This window comes from Fundulus heteroclitus, chromosome 14 (assembly GCF_011125445.2).
Source record: "Fundulus heteroclitus isolate FHET01 chromosome 14, MU-UCD_Fhet_4.1, whole genome shotgun sequence".
NCBI classification, from domain to species: Eukaryota; Metazoa; Chordata; class Actinopteri; order Cyprinodontiformes; family Fundulidae; genus Fundulus; species Fundulus heteroclitus.
The window spans coordinates 32724997-32745755 of NC_046374.1; the positions used below are offsets into that span (position 1 = coordinate 32724997).

Here is a 20759-nt window from a genome sequence, read left to right on the forward strand (position 1 = left end):
TTGATCGACTTCCTCACTAAAACCAAAGCAACTGCCTGGCTATTATCTTCTAACAAAACAGAAATGAACATTATAGCTCCATCACATATTTTGTTTTCCTTTATTTGTTAAAACAAATAAAAATAAATGAAATAAGTATATCCATAAGCAGACAAAAGAAGATGCACCAAATATTCACTTGTACATATGTCACTGATTTGTTTCCACTTGTTAATCAAGTAAATCTATAGTTGTAAACGGGGGAACCTCACCCTAGACCCACATGTGAAATTCATCTTACACTTTTGCATCTTACTCTTAGGGGACATTGGAAATATGCTGACAGCTTTACTTGAAAAAACATGCACATGCACATATATTTCTCGATTAGACAATTGTAATGCCTGTAAACCAGACTAGACAAATCCTCGCTAAGACGTTTAAAATTTATACAGAATGCTGTGGACTCATTATTAATAGGTTCAAACAAGCTTGATAATATAACTATGTCTTTTTAATTCATTAAACTGGTTTCCTATCAAGTTCAGAATTGAGTTTAAAGTATTTGGTCCTCACATACATGGAGGGGAATTGTTAAATTGTAATGACTGATGCCGGTAAACCCGATATTCAGCGAGAAACAGAGTTACATTCTCTGTTTATAAATACTTTTTACGAGGATTGAAACATGAAATACAAGAAAAATAGGATAGAATAGAATTGAAATAGGCTTTATTCTGCCTCACAGAGAAATTCAAGTGCCACAACTGCAAAGTCAAATGTAAAATGGAAAGATTCCGACACAGAGGTACAACTTACAACGCAGAAATGAATTTAAGGCTCTGCAGTAAGGGCAAACTTGCAGAATAAAAGAAGCAAAATATAGTTTTTATTATGAATTTAATAATTAGTCAGTATGTCAAATATCCACCATGTATTACCCCTCTCTTGAATCTGCTATGATTCTGAGAACTATGTTTTCCAGAGATTCCTACTCCTGGTAGGATCTCCCATGGCGAGTTGGCCTCAGTCCACCACCAGATTTGATTGAGTATATAGTTCTTTTTCTGAATTGTTAGTTTTACGTGAAACCTACCAGGGTGCACACCTTCCAAAAAATAACAATAAATCTACTTTTACTGAACTTAACTGAAACAAGTCAGGTGCAGTGCCTAAGATGTTCTGTGTTCTTTTGCGGCCTCCTGGATGAGCTGTTTGTGTACTCTTGGAAATAATATTGTCCTGGTTACTGGTTGTCTGAAGAGAAAGGATAAAATGGCACGATACCCTCATCAGACAGATAGATGCTGATGATAAATGTCAAATTCTGCTTTTGAATTTATGTAGATCCAGGCATAATATGTTGCCTTCTGAGATATTTTAGGCTGAATCTATTTAACTGAATTCTTTGGGCTACAGGTCTGACATTAAATAGACCTTGGCGTGAGTATTAAAATTAGCCTCAGCTTACAAAAAATTTGAATAACAACATCTATTCATTCAATTACTGTTTCATAATAGGCTGGTTTCGACAGCTTTATACCCCTTAATAAATAAAATAATTTAAAAAGCTTTTGGATACATTCAGCTCATTTGTCAGATCTTATACATTTGTTTCATTTTTTGAAAAATAAAAAATATAGCCAAAACAGAAAAGCAGAAACAGAAAATAATCCTCTCACATAAATGTGAGCTTTTAATTTCATAGTTAAGACCGTCTTGAATGTCCGGGTATTATTGATAATCTTACAAGCATATTTTCCCCTTTTTCCTCATTACCTAATATGTTATCCACTGTCATTAGATTTCTTGTGAACACATCTTTTTCTGTATAATTATTACTTTGAATTCTACCATTATTCCGCTCTCAGTAAATTTATCATGGGATTTAAAATGTGTACATTTTCTTGTCTTTTTCCAAGCAAAAACTGCCTTTGTGCCAAATAGGGAACAACAAGACGTTGTGTTTGAGTGATAGCGATAGATAAAAAGGTCTGACCAGTAACCAACGTGTGGATGGGGTGTGAAAACTTTCCAGTGCACCGTCAGGTTCTGACTTGATGTCAGAACTTTTGCTCTCTGGTTTTTCTAACACACCTAACTTAATCAAACATCAATTAAAGCTCACACAGATAAACAAAAAAAATGAAATACTGTACATTAAATGATGAGAGTATATATAAATGATTTAAGTGTAGTTTAAAAAGCTCTTTGAGTAATTTAATTGCAGATTTTATAATGCATTGATTATATTATATGTAAAATTTCACACAAAGTAAAAGCTGTATATAAAAAAAAGATGCGTAAAATTGTTGTTGTTTTTTTTGTCACTGTTGTAAAATCTCACTATACCAGATATTCTTTTCATTATTTGACTCAATTCTGATCTCAGTTTGAAATGAACAATCCTTTAGAATTTCAGCACATAGTCTTCTTGCAACTAGGTCCTCCAAACGCAAACAATTAATGCTATAAAATAAATAAGTTGAGTGACAATCGTAAACGTTGCTAGTAAACAAAGCAGCGTGTTTTTAACCATTTAAATTAGACACCTGATAAACTTCATACTATCCATCCTCTTTACCAAAGACAAATTCAAAAACTAGCAATAAACTATTTTTCTACAAGATTACCCCAAAGGAGTAATAGCTGTTGTTTTTTCTTTTTTTTTTTTTTTAGCATATATGCCATAAAGTGACAGACACACACACACACACACACACCCTATTTGACACCTTAGGGCATCAAATATAGTTACTATTAGGGGTGTGCATTGGCACTGCCCTCACGATTCGATTCGATTAGATTACGATTCACCAGGTAACGATTCGATTCAATTCGATTCTACGATGCATTGCGATGCATCAAAATTCTACTGCACACAAATTTTTCAAATTTTTCATCAGTATGAAGGATGTTTTCTTCATTAATTTCCCGAAATTCAAGACTGCCAAGGAGAAATGTGTGCGCTGGGTACACCGGTGTGGTCGGCCTACACAACAGTTCAACCCGGAAAAGGTTACCAAATGCACGTTCATGTGTAGCAAGCATTTTGTTGGAGGAAAGGGCACAACCGAAGAACATCCTGACGCTCTGGCCTATTGACCACCGCCGCGGTGCTGGCCAACCGGCGGGGTTCGCGCACCGCTGCGGTGCCCGCCACCGCAGATAATGATAATGCATTTGGCCACTGGACCGGACTAAATTGTTCGGCGGGCCGGAAAATTTATACAGATTCCTGGAAGGTGATTACAAACAGAAATAAAACAGCCGATGACGCCATGAACGCCGAGCAGGAGAAAAACATCGACTTACCGTTCTATCAATTCGGCCCGTTTTCCAGTCTTTCTAAGCCCTCGACACTCAAGCCATCGTTTGAGCTGAACGTTGGTATGTTGTTCCACAGTTCTACCAGTAAACTGGGCGCCTGGACATCCTCTTGTGATAGTTTAACAGCTGAAAAGTCGGTCATATAGTTGTATCTGTTGCATGTGTAATGGCTGGTTGCTACGTGAGCTCTCACACTGTTTGCCCTACCTTAGCGGCAAGGGGCGTTGCTCATGAGATGGTGACGTCACGTGCTGAATGCTGAATCGTGCATGCCCCGCATTGCAATGCATTGCTGAATCGATTATTGTTGACACCCCTAGTTACTATCCACACTCGAATTGTATGCTGGGTTCTTACTGCTAATTTTGGACTGTTCTTTTTCAGAGTGGACAGATAATACAACTTTAGAAAGTTTAAAAAAACACCCAGGTTTTCAAGTTTAAAATTGATATTTTTCCATAAATTTACATATAATACAATTTTACTAACACTATCAATCTGGCATAAGCAGAGATACAAAAGCATCACAGAAACACTGTTCCACAAAATGGTCTCTACGTTAAAGACGGTAATGGCGTCACAGCTAAACAGAATGCCAGGGTAGATGTACAGAGAGAACATAAAGTTGAAATAACAACAAATAACGTAAAAATAAAAAGGACCCAAAAGGGTGTAAGTGTTGATTTAGCTAAATAGGAGTAGAAGAGTTAATTAGTCAATCTAGACCGTTTACATATTTTTTAAATAGTTTCTACGGTTTGGTTTCACCTATACAGGGAGAACATATCCTGGTATTTTTCCAGTCAGAAGTTTACATACACTGATCGTGGAGACGAATTTTGGAAGAAAAAAAATTAAAACTAGCAATTTGGTGAAAAGCGGGGGGTTTTGCCGCTCTAGACAGGGTCAAAACTTATACAGGCTAAACCTTTCCGCATGTTCACCTAAATGTTTTAACCAATGGTGCTGGGTCTAGATGTGTTTGGAAACTAAATGAAAACTAAGAGAAACTTCCATCCACCACAAAACTCCCCCCTTAGTTCAGGGTTCACCCCATGTAGCTTTAGAGGATTTGCAGCACTGGTTTGAATGTTGGAGAGTCTGTTGTTCTGCAGTTGCCGTTGATTTCCAAGCAAAATCCAACAATTTTGTTTTTGTCAGCAGTTTTGTCGAGTAAAAGAGAAAGTTTAGGCAATTTCTGCCATTATTCAACAAGAAAAAAGCCACTTCCAAACCGACTGATTTAATCTAAGTCGAGATCGGTTTGTTAGTACAAACAGACTGCGTGGTTTGTGTGACAGGCCAACAATGGGACAGTTCCATGACAGTCCCATTGTTGGCCTTACGGATTACCCACCAGCAGGTATTGCTGACAGCAACCTCTGCATTTTTACTGTGCTGCAGGCCGGCCTGTACCCTGCATGGTTTTCTGTTGCTGCTTGCAGCCGCCTGATGATCAGCAGCCTTTATATCCACCAAATAATGGATCAATGTTTATAACCGTAAAGCCAAAAGCTACTGACTGGATACTTCTGCCATCACAATTAGAAATCATGTTCTTCTTACTTTGGTTACCTAACTTTTACTTGTCTGGTACAACACTATACTGTTCTGCTGTTTTTAATGGTGAAAAAGCAATATTTTGGTAAAAATCCCCCCGGGCACACTTAACCGCACACACCCCTCAATCCACCAAGACACCTACTGCAAAGATTAGCCCAAGTTCTGGGGAAACCCTGTGTTCTTTAAAATGAACTATGGGGGTACAGGCGAAATCATAGCATCTGGTTTTTAGTTTAAAGATGGAGATGACAAAGCAGAGCTCTTTCACTGCAGCATGAGCAGGTTCCAGTGAAAACCTGCAGAGTCTTATCGGAGCGATATATTTGAAAGTCTTTATCATCATGGTCAATCATGGTCTGGCTAATTGGGTTCTTCGAGCACACCTGTTGTTTATGATTAGTATGGCTGGATTAAGTTATCTGAGACAACTGCGCGTTCATGCGTTTGTTTAAAAGGGGAAATGTATCGATAGTAGAAACATTGATCAGCAGCGCTGCTATTGGCTGTTCAGCATGGCCAAAGAACGCCCACAGTTTTTCTCCCAAGCAGAACAAGAGCTTATAATGGAAGGTTATGCCGAATTTGAGTCATTAATTAAAACACCTCAAAATCTGTTAAAGCCAGGAGAGAGGGCTGGCAAAAAGCAGCAGACAAATTATTGCGTAAATACTGTCCATGGTAGATGTTTCTATCACGTTCTACAGCATGAATTTTTGCATTTTAATAATTTGATATTTACTTTGTTCTTTTATATCACAGCCTCCACGGGACCCACTAGAACATGGGGACAAGTAAAAGTGAAATACAAGAATATTCTACAAAATGGTAGCCTTTAATTATTATACTTTATTTTAAAAAGGCACTTGTTATGTCAAGAGATCCAAATTTCAGTGTCATTCCTTAGACATGGGAAGTAAAGGACGCGTGCAAACTGGGAATTTTAACAAAAAAAAATCTTTATCCATAAAAAATTAAAATCTTCCTTTTCCAAGTCATCCACAGTTTACACGGTAAAACTGTATTGCTCCGTGTCTAGATAATCCGTCCATAGTTTTTTCTAATACAATATACGGCTCGACAGGAAGCAAGCCTTTCAAAGTAAACTAAACTTCACAATAAAATGGCCTGAACAAATCTTCTTACTGAATATGATAAAAATAAAAAGCCAACCATCATAGAAATAACTTAAATATTTTAGATTTATGGCTCCAACACCACTTTTTCCTCTTTAAAAGCCACTGTTAAATGATGTGTTTGTCTGTTTATAACAGCCACCAAGAAAAATCTCTCTACAATTAAACTGTCACGCTGCGCTAAAGGATCCTGTCTATTGCGCAATACGCGATTAATTCGAAAAACTCTGCAAATTATTCTTGGACCTTCCGCAACAGGTTGCTGTCGTAAAAATGGACATGGCTACGGCAGACTTCCCTATCTCCTCCGCTTATACAGCTGTGATCTAATCTTGTTCACATGAAATAAGCCTGCTCACGAGCAGGTTTAAGCTGGCGCACATGTTGCTATGACAACAAGTGCAGGATGCCAAATCGTCAACAATCAAATCCAGCTAACTGAGTTAGCGACGTACGAAGAACGGACCCCAAGTCTCCAGTGATCTGAGCCATCCTGTTTTTATCTGTTCCTGCCCTGCCTGCCTAACTGGACTGTTTGTTTTTCTGCCGTTTTTGTTGCAACAGGCTTTTTGGATTTTGTCTCGGTTTTTGATTTCTGTCATTAAAGATCCTTCTTTTTAAAGAAACCTCTGCTGGTCTGGTTGAATTCTGGGTCCGCTTCCATTGATCATGAAAAATATAGTTGTAAAGTTATAGTTTTAGTTCATGTTTCATCATTCTGTTGTTTTTGTAATTGTTATAGTTCATGCTACATTGTTTTGCTTGAAAAAATATGTTCATATGTTCGATTTAATTTTGCCAGCTAGGTTTGGTGAGTAATTACTGTTAAAATATACAGTCACATCGTCTGTTTAGGCCATCGAAAAAAATGATTTGTCATTGTTAGATTCTTGTGAAGCTTGGGCCAGGTACAACTTAGCATAGAAAAAAATGTTTATATATATATATATATATATATATATATATATATATATATATATATATATATACTCACCGGCCACTTTATTAGGTACACCTGTCTAACTGCTCGTTAACACTTAATTTCTAAGCGGCCAATCACATGGCGGCAACTCAGTGCATTTAGGCATGTAGACATGGTCAAGAGAATCTCCTGCAGTTCAAACCGAGCATCAGTATGGGGAAGAAAGGTGATTTGAGTGACTTTGAACGTGGCATGATTGTTGGTGCCAGAAGGGCTGGTCTGAGTATTTCAGAAACTGCTAATCTACTGGGATTTTCACGCACAACCATCTCTAGGGTTTACAGAGAATGGTCCGAAAAAGAAAAAACATCCAGTGAGCGGCAGTTCTGTGGGCGGAAATGCCTTGTTGATGCCAGAGGTCAGAGGAGAATGGCCAGACTGGTTCGAGCTGATAGAAGGGCAACAGTGACTTAAATAACCACCCGTTACAACCAAGGTGGGCAGAAGAGCATCTCTGAACGCACAGTACGTCGAACTTTGAGGCAGATGGGCTACAGCAGCAGAAGACCACATCGGGTGCCACTCCTTTCAGCTAAGAACAGGAAACTGAGGCTACAATTTGCACAAGCTCATCGAAATTGGACAATAGAAGATTGGAAAAACGTTGCCTGGTCTGATGAGTCTCGATTTCTGCTGCGACAGTCGGATGGTAGGGTCAGAATTTGGCGTCTACAACATGAAAGCATGGATCCATCCTGCCTTGTATCAACGGTTCAGGCTGGTGGTGTCATGGTGTGGGGAATATTTTCTTGGCACTCTTTGGGCCCCTTGGTACCAATTGAGCATCGTTGCAACGCCACAGCCTACCTGAGTATTGTTGCTGACCATGTCCATCCCTTTATGACCACAATGTACCCAACTTCTGATGGCTACTTTCAGCAGGATAATGCGCCATGTCATAAAGCTGGAATCATCTCAGACTGGTTTCTTGAACATGACAATGAGTTTGCTGTACTCAAATGGCCTCCACAGTCACCAGATCTCAATCCAATAGAGCATCTTTGGGATGTGGTGGAACGGGAGATTCGCATCATGGATGTGCAGCCGACAAATCTGCGGCAACTGTGTGATGCCATCATGTCAATATGGACCAAACTCCCTGAGGAATGCTTCCAGCACCTTGTTGAATCTATGCCACGAAGAATTGAGGCAGTTCTGAAGGCAAAAGGGGGTCCAACCCGTTACTAGCATGGGGTACCTAATAAAGTGGCCGGTGAGTGTATATATATATATATATATACAGTGTGCGATTTGCAAAAAAAACAGAGGGGGGGATAATTTCAAACGTTGTATTAATGAATCAAAGTTTTATTAATAATGGTTAGCTAGCAGGTGCTCTTTCAGGTAGCTAGCTAGATCCAGTAGGTTAGGTTTTTTAGACATTGAATTCCTTACACTGAATTTTAATCTGAAGAAAAAAAGAAGAAAAAAGAATGTATGTGGCAGGGAAGGGGCTGGCTCCTGGAGTATCTCTGTCCTGGCGATGAAGTGACGGCATACAGAGGCTTTATCATCAGAGATCTGCTTGAGAGGCCATTTAACCTTGTTCTAACAGCATTCACCCATAAAAGGAGGATGGTTTTCTCATGAGGGTGTAACTGTCACAAGGAGGACTGCAAATGTCCACATACATGTGGAAAGAGTTATTAGGAGGCTCAAAGTTTTCACAATAATCTCCCAGACTGTAACTATCAAGTTGGTAAATAAAATTGACAAAATCTTTAGAATCTGTGCAGCCCCTGTGAGCATGCAGGGCAATTTCTTTACATTAAATGTAAATAAATTTTTCTTTTAAAATGGTAAAACATTGTTAAGTTTAAACATTTCACTTATAGCACATTTGTAGGCCATCTAATTCTTTGTGGTGCAGGAAACATCCATCATTCTGCCTTTTGGGGATGGCGCTGCTCATCTGTTCAGGACAATCCAGTCAGACCACGGCAAACTGCACCTTTTAACAAAATTAAAGTCATTATTTATAGTACAGTCCTTGGTGTCATATTTATATAAAAGTATAACATTAACAAATATCAGGAAGGTAAGTAGAAATTATGGATAGTGTGTGTATATATATATATATATATATATATATATATATATATATATATATGTGATAACTATAAAGTATCCATATTTTTCTACTTACCTTCCTAATACACATCCAAATTGCCATTAAAGATTAGACTGTTAAGGATTAGAATGGTGTGCTTACCTTTACAGACGGGAAGAGGTGGTGTGCTGACAGAATAACCTGAATGACCTTAAGCAGCATAAATGAACCAGAGATCAGACTTTCACTTATCTTGAAAAGATGCACAATCTGTTGATTAGGAAAATAAAAACCGTTTACATACACCAAAATTAATTTCACAAATGCTTTAGATCCAATGTTTTCATTAGCTCTTCAACGCTGATATCCTAACATATAAACTGGAAATAAAGTTACAGCTTCATTCTAAAGCTAACTTACATTTTAACGTGGCAAGCTTGCATCAAGAGCTTTAAAGCCAAACATCAGATTGGTACAATTTCAAACTTCAAGTCAGTCTGAATGTTTTGATATCCAATCATAACATCAGTTCAACCCCGAACATTTAGCACTGCTATCTTTGTAACATTAACTGACCTGCAATCTAATCACAACGAGGCAACAGCTGATTTGACTCGGACCATTCATTAACCTACCGTCCATAAGATCCCTGCTGCATGACTGAAGGACTTCCCCTGGAGCCGCAGCACCAGAGCACTCCGGTAGCTCCGGGTGATGTAGTCAGGATCCAGCAGAGTGAACGTCGGACATGCTTTGGCTTGAATGGGCATCAGCCTCCATGAATACCAGTTTATCCATGTTGCTATTTATAAACTCTGTGCCAACTTTTCCACTGCGGAGGTTCGGCTCGGTACATTGGCAAGTGCCGACACCAAACGGTTAGAAAATTTCCTCGTTCGTTATATAAGTCCACTTCTTCATGTCTTCCTCTCAGTCATGAATAGTTTGAGGCTGTGGCACTGACCTGTCACTTCGATTGCTCTGCAAGTTTTGGAATTTTTGCGACAGTTAACCATTACAGTAAAGCTAATGTTATTTTATTTAGGAAAGCGCTGAAACGGAAGTTTCCCGGCTGCTCTGTCACGTGACCAAATGAGCCGATGTCATTGGTTAGAAGTCGCTCAACTCTATTAAGTGTTGATTGCTATGGCTTTAGTTCACCAAAAGTCAACACATTTGCAGTGAATTTTTTGCAGGTGAATTTTTTTGCAAGTGAATTTTTTGCAGGTGAATTTTTGCAGGTGAATTTTTTGCAGCTGAATTTTTGCAGTTGAATTTTTGCAGCTGAATATTTTGCAGCTGAATTTTTCACAGGTGAATGTTTTGCTGGCGAATTTTTGCCAGATTAAAATTCATTGTAAGGAATTCAATGTCTAAAAAAATTCATTGTTTGAAATTCGGTGTTAAAAAATTCAGTGTTTAAAATTCAGTGTTAAAAAAAAGGCAGATTCCAATGAGACTGTTTTTCTTCCATACCAACAGAGGGGGTGAGGGAGAGGAGAGGAGGAGACAACTTTATTTCAACTGTTTGAAAATAACATTCATGTTTTTTAATAATAGTAAAACAAAATGTATATGTATATTAAGATAATAGTGAAAGAAATGTGAAATTGCATGTTCCCCTTCTGTATGTATTTTTCCACGTGCATTTTCATTTAGGGGCAGAGATGATGTTAAACTGTGATGCTAAACTAATGCTGGTGCAATTTTACAAGGAAGCTGCTAATACACAGTATATATATATGTCAGTGTTGTATAGTAACAAAGTACAAATACTTCACTACTGTACTTAAGTATATTTTGGAGTACTTTATACTTTTCTTGAGTATAACATTTTTTGATAACTTTTACTTTTACTTCACTATATTTCTGAACTTAATTGCATACTTTTACTCCGATACATTTTTAATGTTTGGTTTAGTTACTCACCCTGCGACAGACTGGCGACCTGCCCAGGGTGAACCCCGCCTCTCGCATGGTGAACGCTGAAGATAGGCACCAGCAACCCCCGCGACCCCATGAGGGATTAAGCGGGTCAGAAAATGGATGGATGGATGGATGGATGGATGGGTTTAGTTACTCGTTATGAAAAAATACGAGAGAGAGAGAGAGAGAGAGAGAGAGAGAGAGAGACGCACGCACGCACGCAAGTGTTTGACCCCACCTACTGATTGAGTGCGACAAAGTCCAAGTACATCCCGCTGCAGCCTGCCCGCAAGCTGCAGCGAGATGCTTTTCAACATTTAAGTCAGGTTCATCTCCAGGACAGCGAACAATATATGTTCAGATTTTGTAACTTGGCTTTTTATTACTCTCTTTTTTCCTTCTCTTTTCGCTTTGCCACTCCACTTATGCTTATATGAAGCGCTCATGGTAGCTTAGTCGTTAAAAATGCTCCACTTAGTTTACAATCTGCAGGCGCGGATTCAGGCGGGGGCGCAGCGGGTGCGCGCACACCCCTTTTGGAGACCAAAAGTATTTTTTAAAGAGCCCGAAATTTTAAACATCCTTCATAGAATTAAGATTAATTGCCAGCACCTGTCATTTAGAACGCACTGTGACGCCGGCACGGCATAAATTGTCGTCGCAATCAACGATACCGGGGGCATTTAGTGCCCAAATATGGGCAGTAATGGCGGCCTGACGTCACATCCTGTGTTGTTTCTTAGCAGAGGCACTGTACTCATACAGCTGCGATAAACAACAATTATTTCGGATTTCCAGAGGACTTCACCATTGAAAATTTCTAGAGCTATTGTTAAAGCAACAATGCCCACGTGCATGGCAGTTTGATGTTGCAATACATCTGGTAAAAGTGGAAAAACATCACAAAAATAAGGAGACCGCTGCCGCAACAGACAGATTCAACTCACATCGTTCGTTTTTGGTCTCCTTGCCTCAAACTGGTATGGCTGGATTTAGTCAAAAATCAGGTTGCTGTCAAGAAAGTCTTCTATGTATTCCAAATCGCTCTCAGATGATGATGATGAATCCATGAAACTCCATCAATATCGCTAATTAATACATCACTCTCTGCTGCACCGGTCGTGGCCATCTTGGATAATAACGCGCAGTGATAAGCTTGTTCTTCTTCTACTACTACTTCTTCTTCTTCCCTTTTTTTAATAGTGGTTGGCAAACAACCTTTAGGTGCTTCCAAAAAAAAAAAGTAAAAACAAAGCAACTGGACTTGTTTTCCGTAGTGAAGACGTTTTGCTTCCTCTCCAGGAAGCTTTCTCAATTCAAAAAGATTTAGTTTACACTTTTTGAATTGAGAAAGCTTCCTGGAGAGGAAGCAAAACGTCTTCACTACGGAAAACAAGTCCAGTTGCTTTGTTTTTACTTTTTTTTTTTTGGAATGACCATGACCTGGATGACTGAGAATCTTCACCAGCAACTTTTAGGTGCATTACCGCCACCTTCCAGATTGGAGTATGGATCAACCTTAATCTTATATTCTCCCCACAGAAAAAAGGTATGATGATCGTTAGAAAATGTTGATAATGAGAAAACATGGGGTTCTCACAAGTTGTGTAAAGTTGTAAAGTAATGCAATTTCAGGAAAAGTTTTTCAAGTAACGGGAAAGTTATGAAAATTAAATTTTTGAAAAGTAATGAAAAAAGAGTGTAAAGTAAAAAAACATAGTGGACATTGACACGCATACAATAGTTATTGTGTAGTGTGTATTGTCTGATCTAACCGTTTTAGTGGCACATGCCTTTTATTGTTAAAACTAAGAATGGTCTCCTTTATGAAAACATACTAGACTTAAAACTATTGCCAAGCAACTTGCATATGATGAATGATGAGAGTGAGAAAGAGATCTTTACATCATATAAAGATGATCTACCATCAGGATCAACATTCAGGCAGGAAGTGAAGTTGTGGCACACAAAGTGGTCATCATCAGTGGAAAAACCCAGCTCTCCCCCTGAAATTCTAAGGATAACAAATATGAAGTGCTACCCAAACATTTCTATGATTCTTCACCTTCTGTCTACGAGTGCTTCTGTGGAACGTGCTAACTCTGGCCTTAAAGCAGTGAAAACTTTGCTGAGGTCAACAATGGGACAGGAAAGGTTTGTGGCTTTGCTACTTATGTATGTCCACAAGGACATTCATTTAGACATCAACAAAATCATTGACATATTTGCCCAGAAGCATCCTGGAGGGTTGATATTCATAAACCCATTATCATCATCATCATCATAAAGTTGAAAGTGTTGTAGAAGAGAACAATATTCTTTGTCAAGTCTTACAGTTCTATTATAGGCTTATGGCTTATGGCTTAACTTCACCGTACATGTTCATTGGTTTAACTTACTTTAAAGTTGTTTTTTCTCAACATGGTTTATCTTGTTAAAATATGTTAAAAAATCATTTATCACTTGAACTATACCAAACTGTTCTTAAGTCCTTGGGTCTTTCTAAGTATTTTTTTTTTTAATATAGTTTATATGGTTAAAATATATTGTTAAAATACATGTATATTTTTAAAACTGTTGTCACTTGAACTATACCAAACTGTTCTTAAGTCCTTGGGTCTTTCTAAGTATTTTTTTTTTTTAATATAGTTTATATGGTTAAAATATATTGTTAAAATACATGTATATTTTTAAAACTGTTGTCACTTGAACTATACCAAACTGTTCTTAAGTCCTTGGGTCTTTTTATTTAATTTTCTGTATAAATATCATTTCTGGAAATAAAGAAAATCTTTGTTTGATTAATTGTTGATAAGGATAATTTTTTCTTCAAACTACTTTTTAACCTTGTGCATATTGTAAAAAGCACGAGATTTTGAGTTAAAAACCCATTTTCTATTACAATAAGGTAATCATGCTAATTTCACTTATGTTCATCCATTAAAATTATTATCAATTAAAAAAACTCTTAGATGAATAATTAGGGTAGTGTGAAAGAGTAAAGATGACATTCTTTGGTCATTTAGCCTCATATTTTCTCGACCCCTTGACCCTTGACACCATGACCCTAAGGTGCGCACCCCCCTTTGAAAAATCCTGGATCTGCCCCTGATCTGTTGCCAAGTGACCGAAGATGCCGTTTGTGAAAAAGTTGGCGATAAGGAGTTTTACCCAAAATGCACTTGGAGAAATTATCGGCGATCCACTTGAAAATTTGCACCATAAAGTTAAATATAAGAGTGAAAATAAAGGTCATGCTGAAAAACATTTTATGCAATATTTTACACCTATTACTTAACTAAAATCAGGCAGTCTTTTACAGTTTGTAAAAACCATGACTGAGTCCTTACTGTGCAGCAGCTATAAACAATTCTCCATTTCTGAGACCTGGGTTAGCAATTTGGTGAATATTTCAAGATTGGATTTTAAAGATTTTTATGATACCATCCGTGGAGAAAGGAGGACACTGAAGATTATCACCTATTTAAGATATTAGTAACCAACAAAAAACAAAGTTGTGCAAAGAGGCTGAAACAGTGATGTGTTCTTGTTTCTTTGATCCTGTTATTAATCACTCTGCTGTATTTAGAATAGTTGTAGACGTGACAGAGTGACGTGATTCTGGTTAAGAGTTACAATAATGCAGCCAGGAGGTTCTAACAGCATTAATCACTGATTCCAAGCTATGCCTAGAAAGAAGAGGTTTATCCCTAGAGAGACGTCTATGATGAAAATAAGGATTTTACCACTAAGTTAATGTGGATTTTAATTAAAGCTAAAGGCAGCATCCATAATAACCCATAAAATGCTGACATCAGGCTTCTAATGAGGTCAGGGTGGAGAGATCAGCTCTGGTGGAAGATCACTTCTAGTTTACAGTCGTTAAGATTCAGAAAGTTAAGAATCATCCATGGTTTGATGTCACAAAGTCACCCAGGGAGGTTAGGGAGGATTAAGGACCGGCTGGTGGTCGAAATGTTTTTTTTTTTCTCTGCTTCTTCTTTTAGAATAAGTTAACAGCTGCAGGTGGTACAACATCAGATTCAGTTAATCTGATATTTAGCATTAAGCAGAGATACAAACTTCCTCTGCTGATATGAAGAAAGCAAGAAAGGAAATGAAGCTGAAGCGCAAGTTCAATTGAAGAAACTCATCGCCTGCCTCCATTCAATCAGAGTCCGATCCGCCTCTGATGTGAGCCAATCAGCTACGAACCGCACCTCCATGAAGCCAATCAGCATCCCGCGCTCATCTTAAAAGCAACTTCAAATCCACGTCTTAGCCTGCTAACCAGCAAGCGCAAATGGATTGCATGTCGGATTTCGAATCAGATGTCCGATTCAACCCACCCCCAACCCCTTCTCCACCATCGTAGCTGAGTTCATCTAGCTTCCAAGACGTTCCTCCATCCTCAACCCATCAGAGTGTTTTCTCCCTTCAGTCTTCAGCACTCCCTATCATCTCGTTATTGGTCCGGCAGAAGACCACCATGTTGGGCCCGGTTCTGCCAGAGGTTCCTTCCCAAAGGGGAGTTTTTCCTCTCCACAGTCGCTTCAAGCTTGCTCATCATGGACAGTTCATGCAAACCTGTGTTAATCAAGTTGGACATCTATCTTAAACAGATCACCATATGGACTGAACAAACTTCTTCTATCTCCATTCCACCACCAGTTTCAGACCTGGGGGGAACATCCCTGTTCTCATACATCTACTTATGCATAATAAAGTATAATTCAGCATTAATGTTCCTGCCGAGGTCTGAGCGCCAAAGACTTAAATTATTGTGTCAATAAAATCCTTCTAATTGCCCTTTCTTTCTCTGTGAGTTTTTCAGATTGAACTGGAGTTAAAGTAGAAAGGGTCTAAAACATCAACTGATTACCAGGACATAAAACATGTTATTATGCATTTAAAGTCATGATTTGTTGTATTGATAGTTCTCAAAAATTTAAATATTTTTGAATTCTTTAAAACAGAAGTTCAAGATTTTTCTCAAAATGTCCTTCAAGAGTTCAGATGATGTTTCTCAAACACATTGAATGTTTATGTTATACTTGAACCCCCTTCTTCTTCTTCTTACGCATAGATCTAAAAACCAAGGCAATAATCCATGAAACCACCAAAGCTGCAGCTGCTGCGATCCAGATGATCTCTTTCATTCTCTCTGGTTCTGGAGTCAAAGTTGGTCTCTGAGGTTGAAGCTGATCAGCAGCTGCTGGAAAAATGAAATTATTTATGTTCAAAACTTAGATTAGAGGTTTTAACTTTATGATAATGATATTTTTCAGCTATACATTTCTCAGCAGTTTAACTGAACCAGAAAAGATTTATATTATTTCTTCTCACCAGAGACGTTGAGTCGACACCTTCCAGAGGCTATACGATCATCAGCTTTCACCTGACACACATACTGTCCAGAGTCTTCAGTCCTCAGTCTGGACACATGGAGTCTGATTCGTCCTTCTCTGAGGACGTCTTTGTCACTCTGGACTCGTCCTGAAAACTGTTCATCCTGAGACTCTGACACCTCAACACCATCATGGACCTGATAAAGGATTAATTCTTTCCTAGGAGTTAACACGCTGCAGAGGATGAACAGATTTCTCCAGGGTCGATCAGGTGTGGTGGTGAAGGTCCACTCCAGAGTGATGCTGTGGTTCTCCTCTGCCTGATAGGAGCTCTGTGTCACATTCACTACAAATGTTGCTGCTGAGGAGACAGAGAGGGAAAGAGAGGAGCAGACACACTGAGAACTGGAACATGGGAGTCTTTAAACTACATCTCTAGAGCTTTCTGTCCCATGATGCTCTCTGTGCTGTCAGAGCTCTGCTTGATGCTCTTCAAGTCAAACTGCTTGATCAGATGCAGCTGGAGGATTGAAGTGTTCCCTTCACTGACAGACTTTTCACTGATTATTGATGGATTTAGACTGAACAAAGAGAAGATGGAAACTGACCACAGAGACATGAGTTGAGGATGATGAGCAGCAGGATCCTGCAGATCATCTTCTCCCTGTGAGAGGAGACAGAGGAGGAGAGTCAGCAACACATCAGCTCCAGCATCACTCCCTCATAACCAAATATTTCTATGTGGAACGCTCCCTTGTTGCTGTAAACTGGAACATATAATGTCGTGTCGTGTAGCTTTTCTTCAACAGTACATCAAGCCTAACATGACATGGAAACAAGGTGGCATTTAAAATGTTAACATATTCCACCATCAATATGTATAAATGTTGTAAAAGTTGCTGAAGCAGATGAATCCACAAAGTCCAGACTCCAAAGACTTCAGCTGGAACTAGTGGTTAGCACCAGAGGAAACTTAGTCACCTGAGACCAAAACATGTTTCTCTCCTTTTTCTGAAACATCTCAGAACACAAGGAGCCAATTTAGGACAGAGACACCTCAATAAAACAGAGACACCAAGGTAGAGACCAGCTAATGAAGGTTAATTAAAAGAAGAATGACATAAAATACAAAGAAGCCCCTGTGAGCATTTCTAAGACAGATGGATGGATTAATAGAAAAAGAGAAAACAGACAGAAGCTCCGTTAGAGACCATATAAAGTTACTTTTCTAGTCTCACCTGGAGTCCAGCAGATGTTTCCACTCAGCTCTCATCAAGCAGATTTAACTCACATGTGTGCCTCTCATAACTGTTGTCTTGGTAAAATTAGTTTATGTAGTGTGGATTCAGACAATGTATAAAATTATGAATTACTTCATAAAGTTTATTTGTAGTTCCAAGCATAGTTAATGTGTATTTAATCACATTTTTGTCTTGCCAAAAGCTTCTCTTTCCTACAGCCTGGGTGACAATGAACAACAGGCAAATTACGTGATCTCGCAGTTCTCTGGTGGTTTAAGTGGTCCAACATATCCGCTACCCCCACTTTCAACTGTTTGTTTCAAAGACAGCCAGAGCACATGATGAGCTGTTCCGTCTCAGTTTCAGCTGGTTTGTGACACTCTCTCTCTGTTCCTCCATCGCACCGGTGGGCTGACTGCTGCAGCTGAACGTTTCTTTAAAGTAGGCAGAGCAAAAGCAACTTTTTTGTGTTCCTGTCACCCCGACTAAAAAAAAGTCTCTGTTGTCATGGAGTTTACAGAATAATACACAGTTATTATCCTCTCCTCAATTACCTGTACATAATTTAAGGACTTTTATCCCTTAGCATCTAAAAGCTATCAACAGATCACGCTTTGTGATGCTGACTGACAGACAGACTGTAATAACACTACAGACACAGAAAGGAGGGAGTTAGAGGAAGAACATGGCGTCTAACCATTCTAGTCTTCTTTCTCTTTAGGAGATCAGGTCCAGATTCTCCCTCACGGTACAAACTCCCTCCTTTAAAGCTCCATCATGTGCTTTAGTCTCAATAAAAACTATAAATTATATTTCTATCATTGTTTCTGGTTCTGAAACAGGTTCTCTGGATGTCAGAACACAGAAGCTCACTTTGTTTTTCTAGATTAAATCAATCCATCTCTTTAAACACTATCAACACTACTTCTATATAAATATGGATATAAAGGTTTTCTTAACATGAACATTAAACGATTTTCAGATAAATACTAAATTTTTTAGAAACTATTAATGCCCTCCTGTCAGCTGTAGGTGAACATTAAACAACTGGCAGATAAAACAGTGAAACACAGCAAACATAAACTACTCACCTTCTTTTCTGGTCATTCAGCCAAACTCGTCTCTGTTCTCCAGGCATGCTGCATATTTACATCTAGAGACGAGAGGAAATGTCATCGAATGCTGAGAACAAGGAAGGAACAACCCTAACTGCAAATTGCAGATCAGGGCTTAACATTGAAGGACTTTCAGTTTTGCAGTTTGAGGAGGAGTCACACCATCATTCTACCAATAGGATGGGAGACGCTGTCTATATAATGCTGGAAGAGCGTGAAGTGGCTCAGAAGGAACAGAAAAGAAGGTGAGTATTTTATCTCTGTTGTGTTTTACTGTTTTGTCTTTTAGTTGTTTAATGTTCACCTACAGCTGACAGGGGACATGAATCATTTCTCAAAATTGTATTATTTATCTGAAATAATTTAATGTTTGAGCTAAGAAGAACTTTATATCCATATTTATATAGAAGTAGGATGTTTTTTACTCCCTCCACCCCAACACAAAACTACTTTGGCCAAGATGAGTTTTTGTAGCAACCTCTGAAGCTCGTTTAGACGCTGATGTAAAATATCAGCTCCAAACAAGCTGCGGCTTGTTTGGAGCTGAGATCCTCAGCCAGAAGAAGCTGGAGGATCAAAAGTTGGATGTGAAGCTGCAGAGTGAAACCCATCAGATGAAGAGAAGCTGCTGCTGGGCTCACATGGAGACAGTCAATGTTGAGTCTTCTTCTCTGAACATCCCTGAAACTTTAGTGTCTGCCACTTTCTACTTTCATCAAATAACTGGACACGACTAATGAGAAATGTTCTAAACCACTTATTAAAGTTTGAGCTTCTTGAACAACTTTTTATGTTTGCCTTTTTCTAGTAGAGATGGATGTATAGAATAATAGTTATATAGGCCTACTTTACACATTAGTTATAGTTATGGTCTCAATGTCTGCCTCTCACATGTTTTATACTTTTCACTGCTGCATTCTGGTTAAGTCAGCCCTCCAGCTCTGTGAGCTCTGTGTGTTTCAGCTCTCAGAACCACGCCTTACTGAATAGGTGTCCTGGCCAGGGTGTGTTTTCTGGAGTGCTGTCAGAAAAGTTAAAAGGTATGGAGAGGTGTGGCAGAGGTGTGAGTCATACGTTTTCTCTAAAGCTGGAGTTTTGCTCTGTGGACAGCCTAATATGAGATCTGTCAATAATTGTTGATCAGAAATAGACACAGGACTAGTGTATTTGTCCTATTTTTAAACAGATTATTTTCTCTCTACCAGCGGTCTGGTTTCCATGAATATGAAACTTTATTTTCAAGTTTTGATTCCTTTGTTAAACCTGAAAATATTCATAACATTTGTAATTCTTTAACCAATCAGAGTAAGTAACTTAATGTTTATTTATATATAAACATTTCACAGACTAGAGAGGGTCACAAAGCGCTTTACAAAAATACACAAAGTACACAATACACATAGAGATAAAGATACACATAAAATACACAATACATATAGAATAATATCTCAGTGGTATAAATTAAGCAGAAATTAGCTTGGTGGTCATACAACCCTCTGACTGCTGCAGACAGAAAGCTTTGAGAAACAAAGTGTGTCTTTAGTTTGTTCTTAAAAGCATCAACAGATTAAATCAGACATAAAGGGAGCAGTAGATCATTCCAGAGCCTCGGCACAACGTTCTTTAAGGAACGTTCTCCTCTGGACTTAAAACAGGAGCGAGGACCCATGAGAGGGTTCTGAACCAACAACCCCAGCCTCTGAGAGGGAGTATAGAGACATTACAGGTCTCTGATGTAGGAGGGAGCCTGACCATGAAAAGATCTGAAAGTCACAACCAAGATCTGGAAATTAATACAAAGAGAAACTGGAAGCCAGTGAAGAGATTTTAGAAGGAGAGAAACATGAGCCCTGCTGTTGGTGTGGGTCAGTAATCTAGCTGCAGAACTTTGGACCTGTTGCAGACACTTCCTTTTAGTTTAGACAAGAAAATAAACTGTTGCAGTGATCTAAACAACAAGATACAAACAGACTGGTAATCAGCTTAAGGTCAACTTTTTAAACAATTCTTGTTTTTTATTGATTTTCCTCAACTGGTAGAAACAGTTCCTTGTCAGCAGATTTGAATGATGCTGCAATGACTGATTTTTCAA

At 38.6% G+C, this 20759-nt stretch overlaps 2 protein-coding genes across 3 annotated transcripts in view; one reads left to right on the plus strand and one right to left on the minus strand.

Annotated features, from left to right (window-relative positions):
* The window catches only part of LOC110368156 (ICOS ligand), a 502595-nt gene that overhangs the window by 426521 nt on the left and 55315 nt on the right, over positions 1-20759 (minus strand). Inside the window, exon 1 of one of the 2 annotated variants that reach the window (XM_036146895.1) lies at positions 17550-17590. The exons of the other annotated variant lie outside the window; for it this stretch is intronic. Within the exon in view, the coding sequence (XP_036002788.1) occupies positions 17550-17584 (35 nt within the window). The 5' untranslated portion in view covers positions 17585-17590. Of the gene's footprint in view, positions 1-17549; positions 17591-20759 lie in introns of those variants that run through there. 2 annotated transcript variants of the gene reach the window in all.
* Positions 1-20759, plus strand: part of LOC118565830 — a gene marked incomplete in the record, with an annotated part of 395980 nt that overhangs the window by 324142 nt on the left and 51079 nt on the right.